Source organism: Neomonachus schauinslandi, chromosome 9 (genome assembly GCF_002201575.2).
Source record: "Neomonachus schauinslandi chromosome 9, ASM220157v2, whole genome shotgun sequence".
Lineage (NCBI taxonomy): Eukaryota > Metazoa > Chordata > Mammalia > Carnivora > Phocidae > Neomonachus > Neomonachus schauinslandi.
The window spans coordinates 91,368,444-91,391,808 of NC_058411.1; the positions used below are offsets into that span (position 1 = coordinate 91,368,444).

The window sequence follows — 23,365 nt, forward strand, 5'->3', positions numbered from 1 at the left end:
CTTCACTCAGCTGGGATCTTAAATTGTGCCGATTTTTTAAATGCAGTATACTAGTATACTGGGATAATAATGCTATGTTATCACTACCAAGAAACAACTATTTGTTTCGAAATAGCTGTTAGAATGAGAGTACTCTTCAGGTTCTTAAGGGAAGTATCTGAGTGACTTCCAAACTCAAAAACCTTCAGAACAAGGGAGATTTGTTTGTTAGCTTGTTTGTTTGTTTGTTTTTAGGTACTTGAGTGACTGACTTGCTCCTTGAAAAGCAAGGGAGCAGAAATCAAAGGCCTGATTGTGCTGAATCCTTCTATTTGGTCATTATTCAGATTGGTTCCCAGAATGCCACAGTCCAAAGGAAAGATTCCAAGCTCTGTTTAAAAATCAGAAACTAAAGAGCTTACTCAGCATCCTGTTCACATTACTGTTGCTTGTATTCATCATTTAAAAGTCTTTGATAACTCCTTTTATGCAATAATGTTAGGCTTCGGGGAATATTCTCAGAACAGAGGAAGCACCTCCTGACCTAGTTATGATGTAAATGCTTTTTGTGACTATCCCCTCTCTTCAAAGACCTCTGGACCAGCCAGGCCCTTAGGCATAATTGAATCCTGGGGAAGAATTTTACCGGAATGCAGGTTTGTTTGTTTGTTTGTTTGCTTGCTTTGTGGTGCTGGTGGTGATGAAGAGGGAGCTTTCCCCTTAGTGGGGAAGGGGGAATTTTACAATGAAACTGGCCCTTGATGCTTACTTACCCCAGACTGATGAGGACATCCATGCTTGGGGGAACAGGTAATAATTTTTTTAGTTCTGCTTCAGTATCTAGGAGAGTGAGAATGTGTAGCAGCAATCTACTTGAAAGAACGTTCCTTGAATTTCCCAATTCAAAAGACTGCATGGAGCTAAGACAGAAATAAGAGCACTGAGGGACGAGGGACGTTTTATATGTCAACCCAAATCACAAAGGCAGGACTTTTCTAAGGCTGTAAGAATTATATCTACCTTTTGGGGACAGGGGGTGGAGTGGAAAGAAGGGATTCTGGAGCAGATATCCCAGAACTATCCCAAGACAGAAACCTTCACACAAGGTTATCTAGCTCTCCTTAACAGGTGCAAGGGCAGGGAAGGCATTTGGTCCTTGAGGTAACGTTTGGTTGGGAAGTTACGACAGTGACGTCCACGTTTATAGCAATCCAGGTGACCCTGAGCGCAGGAGCACCCGTAGGACTGCGGCACAGAAAATACGCTAGCCTGCCAGTCGCCCCTCCCCCCTTGCATTCTCGGGGGATTGGAGTAGCATTGGAGTCGCTGACGCCATCCCTTCCCGCCTCTGACTCTCAGGGAGCATGCGCTTCCTTCCTCACTTCCTCTCAAGGAGGGAGAGAGAGTAAGGCTACGCCCTAGCCGACCCGAGGCCGGCTTCGCGTCACAGGAACTTCAGCACCCACGGGGCGGACAGCGCTCTCCTCCACCTGAAGACCTGACTTCCGAGCGCCCGGAGCCTTTCTAATCCCTTTACCCGGTAGCGGCGCGGAGTTCCACCGGCCGCTGGATCCCTGCCACTCTCCCTCCCCTCACCCGCCCTCCTGGCTCTTCCTGTTTTTACTCCTCCTTTTCATTCATAACAAAAGCCACAGCTCTGGGAGCCCGGCGCCGGGCTGTTTCTGAAGCCAAGCGTGGAAGAATGGGGTTCCTTTGGACCGGCACTTGGATTCTGGTGTTGGTGCTCCAAAGCAGCCCAATCCAAGCTTTCCCCAAGCCGGGAGGCAGTCAAGGTACGTGGGCACTTTTCTTCCCACCTCCCTTTTATTTCACCACGAAGAGGTAAAGCTTGGCAGAATCCCGTAAACTGTAAATCACCTTGCCTCTTTTCTGATCAGGTCGTATCCGTGCTTATTGATAGAGAAATCAGTTCGGATTTAGAGACAGGAAGAGGATTTTTCCCCCCACACTTTTTGAATGATAGAGTAATAACATGGGTTGTTTTGAAATATCTTATTTTGAAACTGGCGAGGGGGGCGGTTTTCCGCCTTAAAAAGTGGCATATTTTTTTTCTAGTTGTCTTACAACCTTTCTCAGATATTTTATTCTTAATATGTGCAGCAGATGATAAAAGAGCTTTTAATGTGCCAGGACTCCATAATCCAAATTATGCTCTATCTAGCTGGAAACAGCTGGTAAGAGAAGTGTTAGAACTAAATGTTAGATTTCTGGGCAGAAAAATAAAAGCGTGATTCTATTAACTCAGGAAGTACACAAGGATAATAAGCAAAGCGACGTTGATAATCATTGTTATTGTATAATCTTGATTATCTTTGTTAATACATATTTTTGTTTCACAGTCACCCCAAAAAATTTCTCCTAATATTTGTTTTTCTTTTTTGGAGATTTTATGTAGTAAGAGACACATTGTGTCTTTCCACTGCATAATTAAATTTATATTTGTGTTTGGTTATTCTAGACAAACCCCTACATAATAGAGAATTAAGTGCAGAAAGACCTTTGAATGAACAGGTAGGTCAAAAGTAAAATTATAAATGCTATTTCATTTTACTTTAGTTATTATATTTAATGTAATTATGCTGTGACATTTTAGCCATTTTGAATTCACAAACTTCAGGAGCTTAAAAATAAATTGACAGAAATTAGGATGGAAAACACAGTTTGGGAAATTGTATGTCTTAACAGTTATATACATAGAATTCTGTATAATACATAGAAATGACTATATAATAACCCAGTAAGCCCAACATCACATCCACTCTATTTTAAGACTGCTTAATTTATCAGAGTTATCTTTCCCCAATATTACAGGAGAAGGGAATTAATATTTGCAGACCATCTGCCCTTTATTTTATCTCATTTAATCTTTATGGCAATGCTTTGAAATAGAAATTATTATCTATATTTTACAAATAAGAAAACTAAATCCCACAGAGATTAAATCATTTAGCTGTCATATTTGGTAAGTGGTGGAGCAATGATTTAAAACCAGGTCTACCTCCGATTTACTTCCCAGATTGCTGAAGCAGAAGCAGACAAGATTAAAAAAACATACCCTCCAGGTAAAAAGAAATTATGTTGATATAATTTTTTTTTAAAGGTTATGAAAATCTTAACTAAAATAGATGTGTTGGGCTTGGGGGCTTTTCTTCCAGAAAACAAGCCAGGTGAAAGCAATTATTCCTTTGTTGATAACTTGAACCTGCTAAAGGCAATAACAGAAAAGGAAAAAATTGAGAAAGAAAGACAATCCATTAGAAGCTCCCCACATGATAATAAACTGAATGTGGAAGATGTTGATTCAACCAAGAATCGAAGACTGATTGATGATTATGATTCTACTAAGAGTGGACTGAATCATAAATTTCAAGGTAAATGAGGAAAAAGAACTTTTGATTCCTATTTTCTCTAACTTGGAGTCTCCCCATTGTGGGTTAAGAGAAAGTCCTATGTTTTAAAAATAGCCTTTGTATATTCTTAGTCCTTTATTAGTCAGGACCAAAATTAAAACAAAGCCCAAATATTTCTGTGAGGGCTCAGCTTCACAGAAGCCCAGATTTTATTTTCTCATTTTAAGATTCCTTTACTGATGCTTTGAAAACAATTTAAATCTGCCATCTATATTTTATGTGATTGAATTCATTTTAACATTCCAATTTTTTTAACTATTAGTACAAAGAAACTATCATAATTCTCAAGTAATGAAATCAATAAAATACTCCTCACAAAAGCTGAAATATCCATTACTTTCTTTTCAGTATTCTTTTCCTAGTCATATCCGTCTCCGTGGGTCATTCTAACCTTTCCATGACTCTTAATTACCATCTATAGCCTGATGTCTTGTAACACTAGCCCACACTTCTCCTTCTCTGAAATATATATATATATTACCTGTATATAAAATAGTTTTTTTTCTCTATCCTCGATCACCACCATCCTTGTCCAAACTCTAATCATGTCTCACTTGAACTACAGCAAAATCTCCTAATGAATCTTCCAGCATCCACTCTGCCCTTTTCCAACTCAGAGCAGCCAGAGTGATCTTTTCAACACACAAGTATGAACTTGTCACTCTTGCATAAAACCCATTAGTAGATTCTTATTTCTCTTGGGATAAAAACCCAAATCTTTAATGTGGCTTCCATAGTCCTGGAAGGACAGATTCCTGTGTTCATCCAGCACACATGATCTGATAGAAACCTGTTCCTTTCATTCATGACACTTAATGTAATTTGTAATTTTACATTCCTAAGTGTGACTACTTATGATTTATGTCTTTCTCCTTAACTAACCTGAAAACTTCACTAGAACAGAAACATTGTACACCCAGTGTCTGAATGCTTATGAATTCACTGCATGAGTAGATGGATAAAGGAATGAATGAGCAAATAAAATAATACACCAGGGAATAAATGAACTATTATATCTGAGCATCGAGGAGGATAGTGTGTTTTCTGTGCTGAGGACCACTGCTTAAGAGTGACTACAAATTTTCTTTAATGTTCTTATTCTGCTCCGTGGCCACAAGAGAATTAGGCTGGTTATCTCTGCCAGAAAACAACTACCAATTAAATATGACTTTCATTGGATATCACAGCCTGAGGAAAATTAATAAGTGTGTTGTATATGAATGGTGTAGGGGAGATGGTTTATATTTTGAAACATTTCATATTGTATACTACTCATAGAAATGTGTTTCTCTTGAATTCTACTTTTTAACCTAAAATATTTGGACTAGAAATAGATAGGCACTGGGTATAGCTGCATACAAAACAATTTCAACTACTTTGACTGAACCGACCATTTGATTTAATAAAATTTTTAAAAATAGTCTGTTTGTTTGGCTACTTTTTTTTTTTTTTGGTCAAACTGGTTGTATGTGCAGGTAGAGGCATAGATCTGTTTGTGATCTGACCACTAACCTGAGTAACTTATTTTTAAATTGTTCAATGTTTTATTACCATCCCAAATGGGTTCAGAACTATCAAGTCCTAGCCCTGATGGCTCTAGGCTTACCCTAGGAGTCATTTCAAGTCCACTTGAGACTACAGAGAAGACTTTTGGAGAGAATGGTCTATGAGTGAATTACTGGTCTCCTCTCATACCTTGGAAATCCTGGAACCAGGTGGGTTTGGGACCACCAAGTTAACTGGAACCCCAGAGGCAGGCAGACTTACATCCTAGAAGGGAGAGTGAGGGAGCAAAACTTCTGCAGGGTACTTTTACACATTTAGGAAACCTCCAGATGGTCTTGTAGGGCCCATCAGGTCTCCTTTCCTGTGTTTTCTACAGTATATGTGATTCAGGATTTTTCCAAGTGTCTTTTATGAAGTAGTGCTTTGGGGCTCCTGTGTGCATTCACCAAACAAATATTCATTGAACAATTACTATGTGTCAGACTATGAACTAGACAATAAGCTCTGTGTAGTTAGGTATCACACCTAAACTATTTATCAGTCTGTTTCCTGTTCTGGCCCATATTAAGACTTTAATAAAAAATGTGTTGGACGAATGAATGTCAGTTGCCATAAATAGATGCCAAGGATTTAAAAAATAACTGGGAAGATTGTGACTTGGAAGATGGTCCTTTTACATCCACTTACAATGTTGTAGTTGCTTTAAAAAAGTTTTGGATGTTGAACTCATGTTTGGCTTCCCTCTGAGGGTATATATAGGAGGGTAAAATACGCTTTCGTGAGCAGTACAGAAGTCACTGAGTAATTCTGTCCGTTTTAGAGAAGCCAGGGAAAATCAGTAGAAGGTAAAGAGCAATGTCCAAGTGGTCAACTATCAACCATCTAGCAAAGGTCTGCTAGGGGAGGCCTGAGCTCCTGGCTCAAGAGAATGCAGCAGTGCAGCAGAACAAAAAGGCTGTTTCTTCCAGATATTGCTTATGTTCTCCCTGTTATGAAGTAAATGAACTGAAAAACAGTCATCTCAGTTATTTTCCAGCACGAGCAGGCAACCAGTACTCTTCCTTTTCTTCAGATCCTGAGGGATTAAGCGGGAAGGGAAATAAATTTTTCCACCTCTGCATAGACCTTAGGTAGTTTCTGCTCCACATATTCCCGAGAGTCTGTCTAGCAAACCACAAATGGAAGACTCAGACCTAAATAACAGTTGAGTCTCTGCTCCTGAAAAAAAATGGATGAAGAACCCAATTTTCAGTCAGTCAGGAGGAGAACTGGTTTTATGGGGTTTTTTTTTCTCCTTAGGGTTTTTTCTGTTTATTAGTCACTCTGATACACAGGGCTCAAAGGGCTCATAGCTAATGGATTGGTCAACAGCTCAGCAATAATATATTATCAGGAAGCTTCTAGTCCTCCATGTATAATCACCCTATTCAGTTTCCTAAGCTTCTTTTCAAACAACAAGAAAATGTTCTGCCTAAGGCAGCATGTATCTTCAGCTGTATAGATTCTGGAAGAAAGGTTGTGAGAGAAATTTCTTGTTTGAATCCTCAAAGTCACGGAAGAAAAGGACAGAATAAAAATAGAAATACTAGGCTCTTCTTTCTTTGAGTAAATATGATCAGAATTATTTAGGCAGAATTTGACCAGAGACTCAATTTCCATTTTCTCTAGAAGATAATCGCAGTTGGTACAAATCCACTATAAATAATAATTTTTTAGTTTTCATATAATACTGCACACTAGCTTTCATATAGTAATTTACAACTTAAAACATGCATTTACATCTTATTCCATCTGAGCTTCATAATAATCCCATGAAACAGATAATCCTATTATCTCCCTTTACAGTGGTCTAAGGATTTATAGATAACAAGAGACAACATGGGCTAAAATTCTGATCTTTCCAATCTGCCTTGTAAATTTGCACATATTAATATATTGCTTGATGTGGTGTAGGTTAGAAAAGACCAGCTGATTCCTGAGAGTTGTCTTGGACATGGTGCAATGCTTCTTTGTCAACAACCCTACTGTGCCTTTCCTTCCTGATGGGTTCTTGCTTTACTCTAAAGTAGTGCTGCCAAATGTATTCCCAGGAAAGCCAAGGACACATATTTGCAAGCATCTCTGCAGAGATTTACATAGATTTACATATTGCTTTGTACAAATCTGTTGCCTTGTTTTAAAAGTTTAAATTTCAGACATATAAAATAAGTTCCCTACTCTCTAGAGAAAGGGGCTTATCACATTAAGCTGTCTTCCGTAAAGGAGTTCTGACACACGTTCAGTTAGAAGTAAGTATTTATTCCAGATAAATCATAAAATCTTCAGTACACCTTCTCTGATTCTGGGTGTGAGGCAGGTTCCCCACTCTTAGCCCACGAATTTGCCAGCAGAAGAAATACACGTGCAGATATTATGAGTCTACTCCTTGTATGGAAATGGAATATCAAATTATGTTTTGGACAATATGGCATATTACATAAATATGGCCCACTGGTAAATTTTAAAATACAACCTTGTTTGTATTATTAGTGAGAATAAAAAATGGAGAGGCCTTTTGTGTTGTCTTCAGATCTTCCTTTCTCTTACAATCACATAAGAAGCTTTCAGAATTTCCATTACCATCTTAGCATCTCACCTTTAAAGTAAAATTTTATTTCAAACCAAGGGCTTATGTGGACCAAGCAACACCATAAATGCATTCCAAACATATCTGAGTGTAGATGAGCAAGGTACAGATTATAAATATGACACATGACCTCTGATAACTATGATGTGGAACTGTGATTACTCTGTCTAGATGATCCAGATGGCCTTCATCAACTAGATGGAACTCCTTTAACTGCTGAAGACATCGTCCAAAAAATTGCTACCAGGATTTATGAGGAAAATGACAGAGGAGTATTTGATAAGATTGTTTCTAAACTGCTGAATCTTGGCCTCGTAAGTCCTGCATGAGAATGAACCCATTTCTTAGTACAGTTTGGAATTTGCTAAGAATCCAAGCCACATGATCCAAGTTGTAGCCAAATGTTTATAATACCTCTAGTTTATATTAGGCACTGTAGGTTTTGAGGACAAATAAGACAACATTCTTATAGGAACTTACAGTCTACCAAAGGAACTACACAAATATACACATGCCCACAATGCAAGCTGCATCAAAACCGTAAAAGCAGTTCAGCATGCCAGAGGATGGGTTATGTACAGTTGGGCAATAAGGAAGAGCTTCAGAGAAGGTGTTTGAAGTCAGCTTAAAAGGATGGTTAGGATTTAACAAGCAGCAGTAAAAATACGTGCGGTGTGAGAAGAGAATAACAGGAGCAAAGACATACAACATTTGGGAAACTGTAAGCGATTTAATTGGATCATCCCTCAGCCTGGCTCCCAGCCCTTGTACAGCCCTGTCAGGCTTTAGTAGAGAGCTAAATTTGCCTGTTTCAGAGGTTTCCTGGCCATGACCTGCAGCGGAGGCTTGAGAAATAACCCTTTAGGGGCACCTGGGTGGCTCAGTTGGTTGAGTGTCTGCCTTGGGCTCAGGTCATGATCCCAATTTCCCGGGATTGAGCCTCACGTCAGGTTCCCCACTTGGCAGGGAGCCCGCTTCTCTCTCTCCCCCCTGCTCGTGCTCTCTCTCTCTTTCTCTCTCTCTCAAATAAATAAATAAAATCTTTTAAAAAAGAGAGAAATAACCCTCAAGATATTTCTCAAAATAAGTGTTCCATGGATTCCAAAAGACAGGCCTGATTACCTGTACAGCCCAAAAGTACTTTTTCCCAGGAATTGTGGGGCAGACACTAGAATGGCCAGCAAATAATAGAGGTATAAAAAAGGGTTATCTAGAAAGAGGGACCAAAAGATTCTCTCATCTTCTTAAAAATGTATTCAACTACAGAGTTTAGTCTAAATTTTTTAATCACAAGTATGAGAATACCAGTTATATATGTTTTCACTCCTTATAACAGATCACAGAAAGCCAGGCGCACACACTAGAAGATGAAGTAGCAGAGGTTTTACAAAAATTGATCTCAAAGGAAGCCAACACTTATGAGGAGGAACCCAATAAACCGACAAGCATGACTGAGAGTCAGGCTGGAAAAATACCAGAGAAAGTGGTATGTATGTGTGAATTCATATGCATGTTATGGGTGTGTGTATATGCATGTGCATGGGTATGTGTCTGTGTCTACTTGTATTTGTATATAATTAATGCAATCTGTATATAATTAATATCTTGGTTCCAAAGAAGATTTGGAGTATGTAACACGTTTAACCCACTTAGAATATATCCTCACAAAATACCAGTAAGTTAAAAGATATAAGCCAACTCTATGTTGAAAATGAAGATACAGGTTATATTATATTACACAGTAAAGGTTACATCTTAAACTTCACAGTAAATTAACCCATAATGTTAGGTGGAAATGTTATAACCATTCCACATACAACTGCTTGTATAATGTCAGTGGACTGGAACCAAATATTTCACAGCTCTTTCAGTATATAACTTCTGTTCACAGAATGTCATCATCTGCCTCCAGAACCCAAAAAAAGAAACTCGGGTTGATTTGATCCTCTGCCACACCAGCCTGTGTTCCCCAGAGCTCGTCGCCTGATACTGCCTCTCTCTTATATCCTGAGCTCTTCCACCTGCTCTTTCCTCTTCTCATTGGTTCAGAGGCCTGGAACCATCCTTTACTAGTCATTCATCCTTCCTTCCCCTTCCTGGACTCTGTGCCTCTTCATCTTTTCTTTGGCATCCGCCAAGCTACTAAAATTTTTCTCCCCTCTGAATTCCCTTTAAAACTCTAGATGGAGCTGTTTTCTCCACCAGAGCATCCAGACCCCATGGCTCCTCACCCCTCCAACATTGTATCCCAAATACAAGGAAAAAGAGTGTATAGGCCTATTGTTCTGTTTTAGGAGAGGCTAGAAAACAGAAACTGGGTCTGGATTTTTCTTTTCCAAGATAGCATAACAGCTCCCCTTTGGTCTCCCTACTTCCCATCTCCACCAGCTTTCATTTTTTTTAAACAGATTTTAAAGATCTACCCAAAACATTCTTGATTTATCAAAGAACTCATGACATTCACTCAAGCTAACCATCCGAACTGAAAGTGACATAGCTACTGTATTTTCCTGATCTTTCACTCCCATTTTGTACTCCTTATTCACCCATCTCGAAAACATCCATATGCTTGACCTGTTCACTCATGTCATCTAAATGCAAACGAAATGTTCATTCAGTACATATTTATTGAGGTACCAATTGTGAACCAAGCACTGGGGATGTAATGCTCATCTAAAAAGATAGAATCCCTGCTCTCATGAAGCTTAAGGTCTAATGGAAGAAGTAGATGGTTTTCAAATAGTCACCTATTTTAACTACAACTGCCTTAAGTACTCTGAGGAAAGAAACATGATTCTATGAGACCTCGTTAAAAAGGAACCTGTTCTGGAATTAGGCCCAGGGACGGCTTCCCTGAGGAAGTGAGTTGAGCCAAAACTGAAGGCTGAATAGGAGTTAACTTGTGAATATGAGAGGCAGTATGTAGAGAAGAATGTGTGGAATATCCAAGTAGCTCCAACAAGGGCAGGGTGGTTGGCTCACAGAGAGAGAAATGAGAGATGAGCCTGAGGATGTGGACCCAGGGCAGACCAGGCAAGGCCTTAGGTTCTGATCTTTATTGTAGGACCAGTGGGAAAACACTGGACAATTTTAAGCAAAGGAGTTACATGATCATATTTTTAAAAAGATAACTCTGGCTACAACATGGAAAATGCAGTGTTGGGAATAGATTAGAAGTAGTTGATGTACCAGTTAGAAGGTTAGAGATGAAAGTATCGGGACTAGAGCCAGGTAATGGAGAAAGAGAGAAATGTACAAATTTGGGACAGATTTTGAAAGTAGGGCCAACAAGGAGGGCTACTGATGAAGGAAATGAAGAGGAAGAGACAAGAAAGGCTCTTAAATTTCTGTCTAGTCCACTGAATGGACAATGGATCTATCCATCCATAACTAAGATGGAGAACACTAGAAATGGATCAGGTCTGGGAGAAAGAGTCCTGTGTACTTTTCCAGATAGTCCTTAAAATTTCACTGAGAAGTCCCCAAGGTGTGACTGTTCTGCTAGGCTTTCCTGTATCCTGTTGTCAATTCTATGACTTCAAAGCTCCCCTCCTTGGTGAAAGGCATTTCTATGAGGAGACACTCATGAGAACTGACAGAGGGGAACTTGGCCAAGGAGGAACCTAGAAATTCCCTGTCTATTCTCCAGGAACAAGAGCCAGGGTCCTCAGGTGGAGCATATGTCTCTTAGCCCCAATGACCCTTCCATGTGGCTACATGCCCACTTGCCTGGAAAAGGGTTTGATCCTGCAGGAACTTGCAAAGGAGGAGGTATTCTTGCACTTCACATTCAAGGGCACCACAGAGGAAAGAATCAAGCTGCAGCATAATTAGTTCTAACAAACTGTTAATTTTTTCCCCCAATGGAGACTCCAATGGCAGCAATTCAAGATGGTTTTACTAATGGACAAAATGATGAAACAGTATCTAATACCTTAACCTTGACAAATGGCTTGGAAAGGAGAACTAAAATCTACAATGAAGACAACTTTGAGGAACTCCAATATTTCCCAAACTTCTATGCACTACTGAAAAGTATTGATTCAGGTAAACACCGTTTTCTGACCATGTGGAATAGAAACAGTAATTCCAGGAAATACATGGGTGGGGTTTTTCTTCCTGTTTTCAGTTTCTAAATGCAGTCTTCAATGACATATATTGTGGCCTCGGGGAAAAGAGTTTACGTCAATTTTTTCAAAACAAGAATACTAGTCATGAAAATATTTAGGAAAGGATAATCGGGAAAGGTGGAGCTTCTGGATAGTTTAATCTTCTTGTTAACAGAGCGTTCATTTATCTGTTCAACAAACAGTTACTGGACATGTATGGTGTTTGGGACATTGAGGTGAGCCCTGTGCAGATGAAGAGAGAAATCAATGTCCCTGTCTGACTTGCTCAGCCTCAAATCTTATTGCAAATCCTTTTTTTTTTTTCTTAAAGGCTGTATTCATTTTCCTCTTGTCGTAGGAACAGTGTGTATAACATAACTTATCCTTTTAAAAATAATTCAGGTTTTTGCTTTTTAGACATTTTCAGCTCCGGTCCTGAAATGAGTTCAAATGAACTAAACATTGGACCACAGCAGGTCAGGAGCCCAAAACACACTTGGAAAATGATTTGTTTTTTAAAAACAAAGTCCTTGATGTGCCTTTTCTCTTACATGTACACCAAAATAGGTTAGCTGAAGATTTCAATTCATGTTTAGTTTTGATTAATCTTCAAGGAAGATTATAATGGGCAAATTTTCTTTTGTTGTTATTGTCCAGACAGATGCTCTGCACTGCTTTATGGCTTTTCCTCTCCCTGGTCAAAGATTCAGCCCCGGATTGAACATTTGTAATAAATAGTTCCCCAAGAAGTGACCTTAAAGTGAGCTTTCATTTCTAGGGAATATCCATTGTCCTTCAATTCCAGACATTGGCCAGATGGCACCAGCCCCTCCGCTGGTGTCTGCAGGGCTGGTACGTCTTGAGGGTCCATTCTCAGCCATCTTGCCCCATTGAATGGCAAATGCCCAGCTCAGAACCTTTGCCATCTTGGTGAGTCACTTCTTGTCAGGGAAGAACATCAGCAGGATACCATATACCTACACAGATGTGATCTTGAACAAATAATGTGATGGCTGAAGTTATTTATAGGCACTTTTCCAGGATCTCTTCCCCATTTCCTCTCTCATCTTTCTTCTCTCCCAACTTTGGGACTTTCATGATATTTGAAAGATTCCACTGTATGGAACGTTTTTTTATTTTATTTGTTTTTATCTTTCAGTTTCCTTGACCCTATTCTTAATTTCCTTTATTTTTATAGAATTTTAATTTAAATCCTTACACTAAGGGCTTTGACAATACCCATCTTTCTCACCCAAGGTCTGAACCAACTGAGAAATAATAAAACGGGTGGAAAACCAAAATATTTCTGATACTGATAAAGACTGCATTGTAAGGGTTGTAGAATGCAGCTTAGTGTGAGATCCAACACTGGGCTTGCTCACTCCCTGTCCTCAGTCTAGTTCTTGGAACAGCCAATACCAAGGATCACTGGATTCTACAGAGCTGGCACTTGTCTCAGGTCCCTGCCTTCCACTGTTCCAGGGGAGCAAAAAGAAGAGTCCAAATCCCTATCAGTCAAGAAAGAAGACTAATGGCCATTGCCTACCAACCTCATCTGTAGGAAGGATGCAAAGATTGGGGGGGCGGGGAGGCTAGGAGTATTTAGAAGAAATCCTTAATGGTAGCTAAAAAGCTAAAAGAATAGGGAAAATGGGCTCTCCTCTAGCACCTTTCTTCAAAAATGGAAATAGATTTTTTAAAATTTTAGAATAGATATATATACTGAATGACTATAGAATCATTAGCCATCCTCTTGCACTAAGATGCAGAACAGTATGCCAATTATGAAGAGTTCCCAATAAACTGTTTTTTTTTTTTTAAGATTTTATTTATTTATTTGACAGAGAGAGAGCACAAGTAGGCAGAGCAGCAGGCAGAGGGAGAGGGAGAAGTAGGCTCTCCGCTGAGCAGGGAGCCCAATGTGGGGCTCAATCCCAGGACCCTAAGATCATGACCTGAGCTGAAGGCAGACACTTAACCAACTGAGCCACCCAAGCACCCCCCAAGAAACTGTTAATAGTGGTTACCTATAGGGAGTAGGAGTTGGGGGGTAGGAAAAAAATGTTATTTTCACTATTATTTACTTATGTACTGTTGGAATATTTTTACTATATGCATATATTCTTTCAAATAAAAAAAGTTTAGAAAGCAATATATACTATTAAAAATCAACCTTACGTTATAAAAAATAAAGATACATGTGTGTTTTTATTTTCAAATATTAAGTTTGATTAGTGAAAACAGGTCATTCTTGCCCTCAAAAACATACAGCTTGAGTAAAGAAAAATTGTTGGGTCACAAATCGTCTTTCTTTTTGAGTTCATATTACCTCAGGTTGCAAACTGTCTCTTTATCATCTACTCTATTAATAAAATATTTTAGATTAATCTTTTTGGAGAAGTTATAATTGATTGCCCATTTCTGGAAAAGTTCAGTATACCTGTACATTATCTTGTATTCTGAATCAAGTCTTAGGCTTTCTGTAAATTAAATATATGTGGTTTCAGCTATAAATGTAGGGAGAAATATTTCGATAAGATGCCTACTTCATAAATTGACACTGAAAGAGGAAGCTATATTCCACTTTTTTAAAAAATTATTTTGTCCTTTTATATAGAAAAAGAGGCAAAAGAGAAAGAAACACTGATTACTATCATGAAAACGTTGATTGACTTTGTGAAGATGATGGTAAAGTATGGCACAATATCTCCAGAAGAAGGCGTTTCCTACCTTGGTGAGAGTCCTATCTGTTTTGTTTTTACTGTAATAGTTTTCATTGTCCAAAGTGAATAAGGGATTTGGCAATAATTACCTCACAAATTTGATCATTTATGATGGATCTGAGTAACCGGAATTGACCAGCTTGATAACGCATATAAATAAAATTAACCAGAAGTTTTCAACTTTTTATAGATATAGCTTGAGTACAAACATTTCACATTTATTACATTTTGTCTTATTAACATTTTCTAAATATCTCCATGGAGACAATTTTATTAAAATTTGACCCCCCCCCCTTTTTTTTTTCCAATTGTGTTTGGGTGGTCAGGACTAAAAGAGTTGATTTTAACCAGTGAGGTGTGTGTGTGGTGGGAAGGAAAGAGCCCTGGATTGAGCAGCAGAAAGTGATGCCCCCTGGTCCAGGTCGGCCACAGACAACTCCATCCCGTGGGGGAAGGCACTCACCTTGCTTGGCCTTCATCTCGGCATCTCTAAAATAAAGGACTTTGTGATCAATGATGGGGCTGGCAAACTACTGCCCATGGACCAAATCTGGCCCATTGCCTATTTTTGTATAGCACATAAGCTAAGAATTGCTTTTACATTCTTAAATGGTTGAAAGAAATCAAAAGGAGAATGGTGTGTGTGGCAGAAGCAGAGTATGTAAAATTCACATGGCAGCATCCATACCTGAAGTTCTATTGACACAGCTGCACGCACCTGCTTCCTGCTGTCTGTGGCTGATCTTGTGCTACATCGGCAGAGGTCAGTAGTTACAACACAGACCACAGATGGTCCACAGAGTATTTACTATCTGGCTCTTTACCGAAAAAGTTTGCAGACCTTTGATTCCTTGAACTTTGTAGATAAGCTTGAACATTCTCTCTGCATGTAGGTTGTTTAAAAAAAAAAAAAAAGCCTTTGGTTTTTCTGCTTGGTTTAGTTAATCAACAAATACCATTTATTCCTGATGTCCTTTGAGCAAGATGACCTCATGGCCCCTTACTCTGATCTCTAACAGAGGAGGAAGAATTAGACAGAAGAGAAAATCTCATAGGATAGAATAATCCAGAATTACTCTCTATGAACTCCATTTTTTTCCACATGAAAATAATTTTACTGGGTTTTTTTTCCTGATTACAAAAGAGCATATGTATTTTAAAAAATCAGTCAATGCAAAATGATGTTATAAAAGAAGTAAAAAGGGGCACCTGGGTGGCTCAGTTGGCTAAGCGTCTGCCTTCGGCTCAGGTCATGATCCCCAGGTCCTGGGATCGAGCCCCGCATTGGGCTCCCTGCTCAGCAGGGAGCCTGCTTCTCCCTCTGCCTACTGCTCTACCTGCTTGTGCTCACTCTCTCTCTGTCAAATAAATGAATAAAATCTTAAAAGAAAAAGAAGAATTTAAAAAAAATCACTCATAATACTGGCACCCAGGCGATATTCTGGTTTATATCCTTCCAGATATATACACACATATATACCTTGGTTGTTTCTTTGTTTTACCTTGTTTAACAAAAAATGGGCTCACATTATGCATAATGCTTTGTGGCCTACTTTACTCAACAGTAGATCAAAGGCATTGTTTCAGATCAATCACTGTTTCATACCAATACCCTGTGACTCAAATTCCACACTTAAGTCATTTATCCAATGGAACTAGATTAGAAATGCCACAAGGCTTAGGTGCAAGGTAGGTATTTCCATGACTGTTCATAGCTGTGCTATCCAGGATAGTAGTGGAAAGGGAATTCATTGCCTCATGTAACTGAGGAGTCCAGGAGCAGGGGTAGTCTGATGTTGGTTAGGTTTGTAAAGTCCACCAATAGTCCCCAGCACTGACTTTCCATGTGTTGATTCATTCCAGATAAGCTGCTCCATTATGGGGAAAAGATGGCTGGCAATCTACATCCTCACAGTACAGCAATCCTAGCAGGAAAAGATCCTCTTGCCCCAGTGGCCCTAGCATTGAATCTCATGGTCCTGGCTTGCATCACAGGCTCCTCTTTGAACCAATCACTCAGCTCAGGGCGGTGGAGACCCTGAGGAGCTAGGCCAGGATCATTAGGCCCCGCCTGAGCCAAATGTGCTGAGAATGGGAATGGTCTGGGTTTTCTAAAGGAAAATCAAGGTGTAGTTACCAGAAAGTGTTGAGGAAGCCGAAACCACAGGTGTCCATTAAAGGCTTCAACCCCAGACATGTTCTAGCAGTGGCCCCAGAGAAGTGGAAGAGACTTCTGTAATTAACTGAGTAGGAGGCTGAGTTAAGGATCCCAAATAGTATGGAATAGTAGATTCCTAGAAATAAGATCCATGTCAAAGCATCTTAATCACAGTGCTAATATTGTGGAATTGCTTTGTGATATTTCTGTTGACGTTTAAACAGTTTTAGTAGAAGTTTGATATCATCTTTCAAGAAATAAAGTATTTCGTATTTCTTCCCCTCCTCCCTCCAGAAAACTTGGATGAAACTATTGCTCTTCAGACCAAGAACAAGCTAGAAAAAAATGTTACTGACAATAAAAGCAAGCTTTTCCCAGGTATGATTTATTTCACTATTTTTCTACCTTTTAGCACAATCACCCTTTGCATGAGTTCAATAAACATTGATCAACAATTATAGATTTCAAAAGTTTTAAAATCTGAAATCCAACCATAGGATTAAGTAGCTATAACCTTGGCTATTTTGTGGCTAGTCTCAGCATAGAAATCTGATCCTAACGAGCATTGAAAAGAAATGCAGGTCTTCGCTGAAGATTTTTAGGAGATGGCTGGTGGGGAAGGGAGGAGACTATATCACAACACTGAGTCGTTCTCCTGAAATTCTCCTTTAGGCATTTTTTTCTCTCCCAAGATGACCGTTTCTCCAGAACACTATCCCTGGTCATCGTCCACTCTCTGCTGCCCCCCATTGGTTTTCCCCCTCCAAGTCTTCCTCTCTCCTCTGAGACAGTCTGTGCCTCTGGGTAGTGTGGTTTACCCCCTGCTCTTGGTTTCTTCACGTCTGCATCTCCACCCATTGCACCACAGAACCAAGCAGTGCAAAGGAGCCTGCTTGGAGCAGGGGAGGAAGGAACAAAAAGAGAACAGACCACATGTTCATATGCCTAATTGTGTGTCCCTATCACAGAAGTTATGTACACACACTTGGTGGAATATTATGCAGCTCTTTGAAATGATGTTTCCAAGTAGTCTCTAACAACCTGGAAACATCTTTCTATAACGATGTTAATGACAAAAGCAAGGAACAAAATTGTACTGCAACTATGAAAAAAAATGACACATCAGAAAATATATACAGACCACGGCACTAGTAGTGGATGTTTTCATAATGAGGTAACAACTGACTTCTTTCCTCTTTCCTCTTTTTTCTATAGTAATAACCCTTTTATTGAAAAAACAAAGCTTATTGTTAGGCTGCTTGATGTTTCCTATTTTATTTACAACAGGGATGCATTATAACTGTTTTCAAGTGGTTAGCTACTTTAAGGTGTATGACGTTTTTAATTCAATAGAAGATTGCTAGAAGGAAATACAGTTTTTTCCCACTCTTGTCCCCTCAGCCTTTTTTTTTGAAGTATAATTGATATGGAAATTAGTTATTTTTAAGTGACGAGTGAACAAAGATGACCCCATCCTGACAGCAAGGGTCCAGTTCTCTTCTTTGCATTAGGGTGACCAGGGATAAGGGAATATGAAGAAAGAGACAGAAGAAAAGTCCTGCCATAGCCCCAAATTCTTAGGTGCTACTCCGAGGTATAGAGTGTTCTTCAACAATACAACATCATAAAGAGATTGAACAACTACAGAGTTATTTTACTTTGGAATGAAGATTCAAACTTACTTTGGGACCTGACATGTCCTACTTGATTGCCTTCACTGATTATAGTAAGGAAAAGAGTCTATGGTCTAATGACACAGTAGCAGAAGGGAAAGAACACTAAACCAAAACCTGGAAAGGTGGGGGCTTTGGCCCTGCTCTTCTGCTAACTCAGTGCACATCTCTCCCCATTCTGGGCCTTGGTTTCCTCTTCTGTGAAATGGGGGGAGGAAGTTGGACTAGATAATCACTAAGATTCCTTTCAGCTCAAAAAATGATCTGACCTTAAACTGTACCTTTTTAATAAAGTTTATTTCTACATTATGAATTAATTAATAGATAGGAAATAGGGTGATAACAACAGTGCACAATCTGATTACAGCACCGTCAGAAAAAAGTCATGAAGAAACAGATAGTACCAAGGAAGAAGCAGCTAAGATGGAAAAGGAATACGGAACCTTGAAAGATTCCACAAAAGACGATAACCTAAGAGGAAAGACAGATGAGCCAAGAGGTATGCAAGTAACAGCTCTAGTTTGGCAATGAAATTGGAGGAGCAAAAATTTTCACGACACACATGCTGATCAAAAATGCAAGCCACACCAAATCTGATAAGTCGGCACCATCTGTATAGAAAAGATTCAGCACGATGGTATCTTTACTTGAATAGCAATCATTTTTAATGGTCTTGTGTCTCCCGGAATGGCAAATTGGTCTTGTCTTCTGATGGTCTCTACTGTCCAACGGACTTTTGTGCTTGGAAAGGAATATTTATGACCATTTGTGCATTGTTTAATGTCTGATTTATAATTTATTAAATAATTTTTCTTTAAACACAATTAACATTCCTCTAAGTAATAATATACTACTTATTCAACAAAGTCATCAAAACTTATGGATTTAACAGAGCAAATTTCCTTAATCATTTACAGTGATTGAAATGAGACAAGCACTCTGAAGGACCTGATTAAAAATCATAAATCCAATATATCAAATTTCCTTAAATAACCTGAATACCTTTAAAAGCACAAAAGCACACATTAAACTAGCCCAATAATTATAAAACTTATGTTTTTATCCTTATTCTTACATATTCCTGTGGTCCAATTTCTACTGTGCCTTAGTAAGTCTATGTGATATAAAATTTACTTTTTCCTAGGATTTTAGAGATTTTACTATGGCCTTAAAGAAAAAGACCCCCCTTTGGGGGGCAGAGGTAGTGGTGGTGGGGAGAAAGAAGAAAGAAAAAGGCCCATGAGGATGCAAGTTCTAAGTTCCTAACCCTTCGATTTCAGGTCAGGATGTGGGATCTGTTTGCACAGTCCAGGGGTTCAAAACCCTTTTATTATGACGTGTGCTAGTTACATCATGGAAAATGTATCTACCCTTCAGATAGATATTCTTCTTCTGAAACTCAGTGTCTTTACCCGAAGTTGTGAACAGATGGCTTAAACCTACGTTATTTTTCTGTCATTATGATATATTGACCTCTATGGTATAATTGGAACGTTACCTATGTCTTCTCAGTGTCTCATTAGTAGGGTGATCTAGAGGTTTTATTCCATAGAAATTGGGGGAGCGGGTCAGTGCTCTCTCTCGGGGGCAGGGGAGGTGTGACCTTCAGCTCATCTATCTTCTGAAGAGACACCACTGGGCTCTCTTCTCATTACTTATTACGTATAATTATTAGTGGCAATGAACTGATGGACTTCGTTTTTCCTTTCTGGATGATATGAGACCACAAAAGCTGATCATGTTTATGGTATAACTCTTAATTTTGAAGAGACTGCTTGGCCTGCTTACAGGTTCCTAGTCTCTCCTGCTCATACAGATAGAAACAAGTTCACATTCACACTTGATAATAGATCCTGCTTAACAGCGTCTGTATATTAAGTCGAAAAGAAGCAAAGTAGTTATGTATTTAATATCTTCTAAGTTTTTAACAGCAAAACAACTACCATTTCCCATTTATATCACAACTACCTTTGTTAAGACTTAATATCAACCTTTTCCATTTATGTAAGATGTTCACCTTGATGATGATGATGACGATTATGATTTTATGCTTAAATTGGTATAGTTTGGGCAGCAGGAGCCCCCCCCCACCCTGTTCCTCCTTTATCCTTTTAGCACTGTGCCCAATAGTTTGTTTTTTGTTTTGTTTTGTTTTTATTTTAAAGATTTTATTTATTTAAGAGAGAGAGAGAGAGTACAAGCAGGGGGAGCAGCAGAGGGACAGGGAGAAGCAGACTCCCTGCTGAGCAGGGAGCCCGATGTGGGACTCGATCCCAGGACTCTGGGATCGTGACCTGAGCCAAAGGCAGTCACTTAACCAAATGAGCCACCCAGGCGCCCTGTGCCCAGGAGTTTTTAAAGGATCTTTGCTCTCGGGCAACAACAGGATATTCTTGACTCACTGTATTTTCTCATCCCAAGACTTAAAAATCAATTCCTCTTCGAAGAGTTCTAGTTCCTTTTTGTAGAGAATATAGAGACCTGAACCTGGGTTAAATGGATTCAAATGAGTAGTAATATGGGCCAAAAGTACTGCTTCTAGTTCAATTATTGGGACTTTTTTGAGACAGGAAAAATAATTTTTTCTTAATATATCAAGTTCTTGTTGATTTCTCCTATCTTATGAAGCTTTATATTATTGTATTTTTTTCTCTAGCACAGATTTCATAGACCATCACAATTTTCTCCTACATCAACATAGCTGACATATCAACACTAATTATATGATGTAGGAGCCTGTGTTGAGTAAGGTTACGATGTTGCATCTGGGCTCAGGAGGAAAGAACTTGGAAATGATTAATTAATAATGTTTGTGGGCATAAGAAGGGGGAATTGGTAATATACATGTCATGTTTGCTGACTCTGTAGACCAGTCAGGCACACTGCCTTGATACTTCCCTAGGTCTAGGTGAGTGGTAAACTCTTGAGAATGTTTTTTTTAAAAAAAATTATAGTAAAATACATAACATAAAAATGATCAATTAACCATTTTTAAGTGTACAGTTCAGTGGCATTAAGTCCATTCATATTATTGTGTTATCATTGCTACCATCCATTTCCAGAACTCCTTTCATCCTGCAAAACTGAAACCCTATACTCATTAAATAAAACTCTCCATTCCCCTCCCTCTTCAGCCCCTGGCAACCATCATTTGTCTCTGTTAATCTCCCTATTCTAGATACCTCATATAAGTGGAATCATATAATATGTGACTGGCTTACTTCACTTAATGTCCTCAAGGTTCATCCATCTTTTAGTGTGTGTCAGAATTGCCTTCCTTTTTCGGGCTGCATAAAATTCCATTGCAGTTATATACCACATTTTGTTTATCTACCCATTTGTCTATGGATGGTTAGGTTGCTTCCACCTTTTGGCTATTGTAAATAATGCTGCTATTAATATGGGCGTACAAATATCTCCTCAAGACCCTGCACTCAATTTGAGGAGGAATATCCCCAGAAGTGGAATTGCTAGATCATATGTTAATTCTGCTTTTAATTTCTTCAGGATCCACCATACTGTTTTCCATAGTAGCGGCACCTTTTTACATTCCTCCCCAGAATGTGCAAGGGCTGCAATTTCTCCACATCCTCATCAGTACTAACGGACGTGAGGTGGAAGAGGAGTGGTAAACTTTTAAAAGATAGCTAACCAGGAAAAGAGTGGTCCTGTGGCCTGAGATAGAAAGCCAGGAATTGGGCAGCACAGAGCACTGCTGTTCACCCCCACAGAAAACCAGCATGCCTAGGTCATCTCCTCTGGGAGCAACCTATGTGTCATGATTATATTTCCTGGAAGACAGTAGGCCATCATCTAAGACCTTTGACTTGCAGAGGCAGCATGCTCAGTGCTTAAGACAATACCTTCTAGCACCACTATGCCAATATCCATGGGAATGGATGCTGACAGATGTCTTTGCTTATTTTAGGAAAACATTGTGTAAAAAAGGAATATGAAAGAGTTGATTCTTGGTAGCCTGCTATTCCTATTTAGGATGTAAGTGTTTAGAGACAAATGATGAGGTTAGATTTCTTTTCTCATTAGGAATTCCATCAGTTACTAATAGGGAGAGAGGAGAGTAAAACTCCATCCATTTAGTGTTGTTTGTCATGGCTCTCCTGAAACATTAGTAAGAGGGTAGGGGTTTGGGGCTAAAATTAGTTCCCTCTCCATTATTTGGAGATTTAATCTACTCATGCTACCCGTGACTTCTATTACTTTGAGATAAGGAAAACTAATTTTAGTACAATTTAGAAAACACCAACCTCAGCTTAAGCCAAGGGCCAGCATTTCTTGAGAAATATGTAATCCCCAAAAGGGCATATTATGTCATATACTTTTGTACTAACAATTGCTTTGCTTGCACTTTTTTCAGAGGCTGTTTTGTTTCTCTGTTATAAGGTCCACTGACACAACAAGTATTGTCTCTGGACAGAGAAATAAAAGCATCCATGTGGGTTAAAAGCAGGGTTTGCTGGGTTTCCTGGGAGATTTATTCAGCTATAAATAAACATTTATTCTGATGGCATGCCTGGCACCGTGCTCAGGAAGCAGACCCATAGAAGTAATATAAGAACTAATGCTTACCTCTGAGGACTCAAGCAAGCTTCGAAATGATTTGAGAATGGTTCTTAACCCATATGTAGGCAAGTGTCACACAAGGTACATACATGTGCCCATATCTCCCTGATTGATGAGTCACAAGTATGTAGAACAGAGAGAAAGTTAGAGGACATTACAGGGCAGAGCAAAGAATGAGTTAATGGTCCAGCTAAAACCCCTTTAACAGATAATTATAAGCAGAACACATTGTCAGGAATATCTGTAAAGAGTCTGTTTTGGTCTGGTGATGTGGCATGATGGCTCCATTGAGCCACAGCAAATATTTATTAATCATGCCAAGCATATGCCGGATCCTGTGAGGAATAGGAATAATAACGGGAATAGGAATAATAATAATACCCTAAATTTATATCACCTTTCAACTTACAGAGCATGTTTCCACGGCTCTCTTTTTAGGTTTAATGTAAAATTTAAAAAATCCAATTTAATTACCAATGATGAAAAATAGCATATCCACCTTTGAATATAGTCAAGTTAGACTATTAAACTCTCATATTCTACAGGGACTCACATTAAGAATAATCTTTTAAAATACTG

The 23,365-nt window shown here is 38.9% G+C and overlaps 1 protein-coding gene across 1 annotated transcript in view; it reads left to right on the forward strand.

Moving 5' to 3' along the window:
- Positions 1 to 601: 601 nt before the first annotated feature.
- Positions 602 to 23,365, forward strand: part of SCG3 (secretogranin III) — a 32,723-nt gene continuing 9,959 nt past the window's right edge. Inside the window, exons 1-11 of the mRNA XM_021693911.1 lie at positions 602 to 635; positions 1,629 to 1,772; positions 2,459 to 2,511; positions 3,017 to 3,062; positions 3,156 to 3,371; positions 7,714 to 7,856; positions 8,879 to 9,028; positions 11,412 to 11,589; positions 14,269 to 14,385; positions 16,827 to 16,910; positions 18,573 to 18,704. Coding sequence (XP_021549586.1) covers positions 1,682 to 1,772; positions 2,459 to 2,511; positions 3,017 to 3,062; positions 3,156 to 3,371; positions 7,714 to 7,856; positions 8,879 to 9,028; positions 11,412 to 11,589; positions 14,269 to 14,385; positions 16,827 to 16,910; positions 18,573 to 18,704 — 1,210 coding nt within the window. The 5' untranslated portion in view covers positions 602 to 635; positions 1,629 to 1,681. The remainder of the gene's footprint in view (positions 636 to 1,628; positions 1,773 to 2,458; positions 2,512 to 3,016; positions 3,063 to 3,155; positions 3,372 to 7,713; positions 7,857 to 8,878; positions 9,029 to 11,411; positions 11,590 to 14,268; positions 14,386 to 16,826; positions 16,911 to 18,572; positions 18,705 to 23,365) is intronic.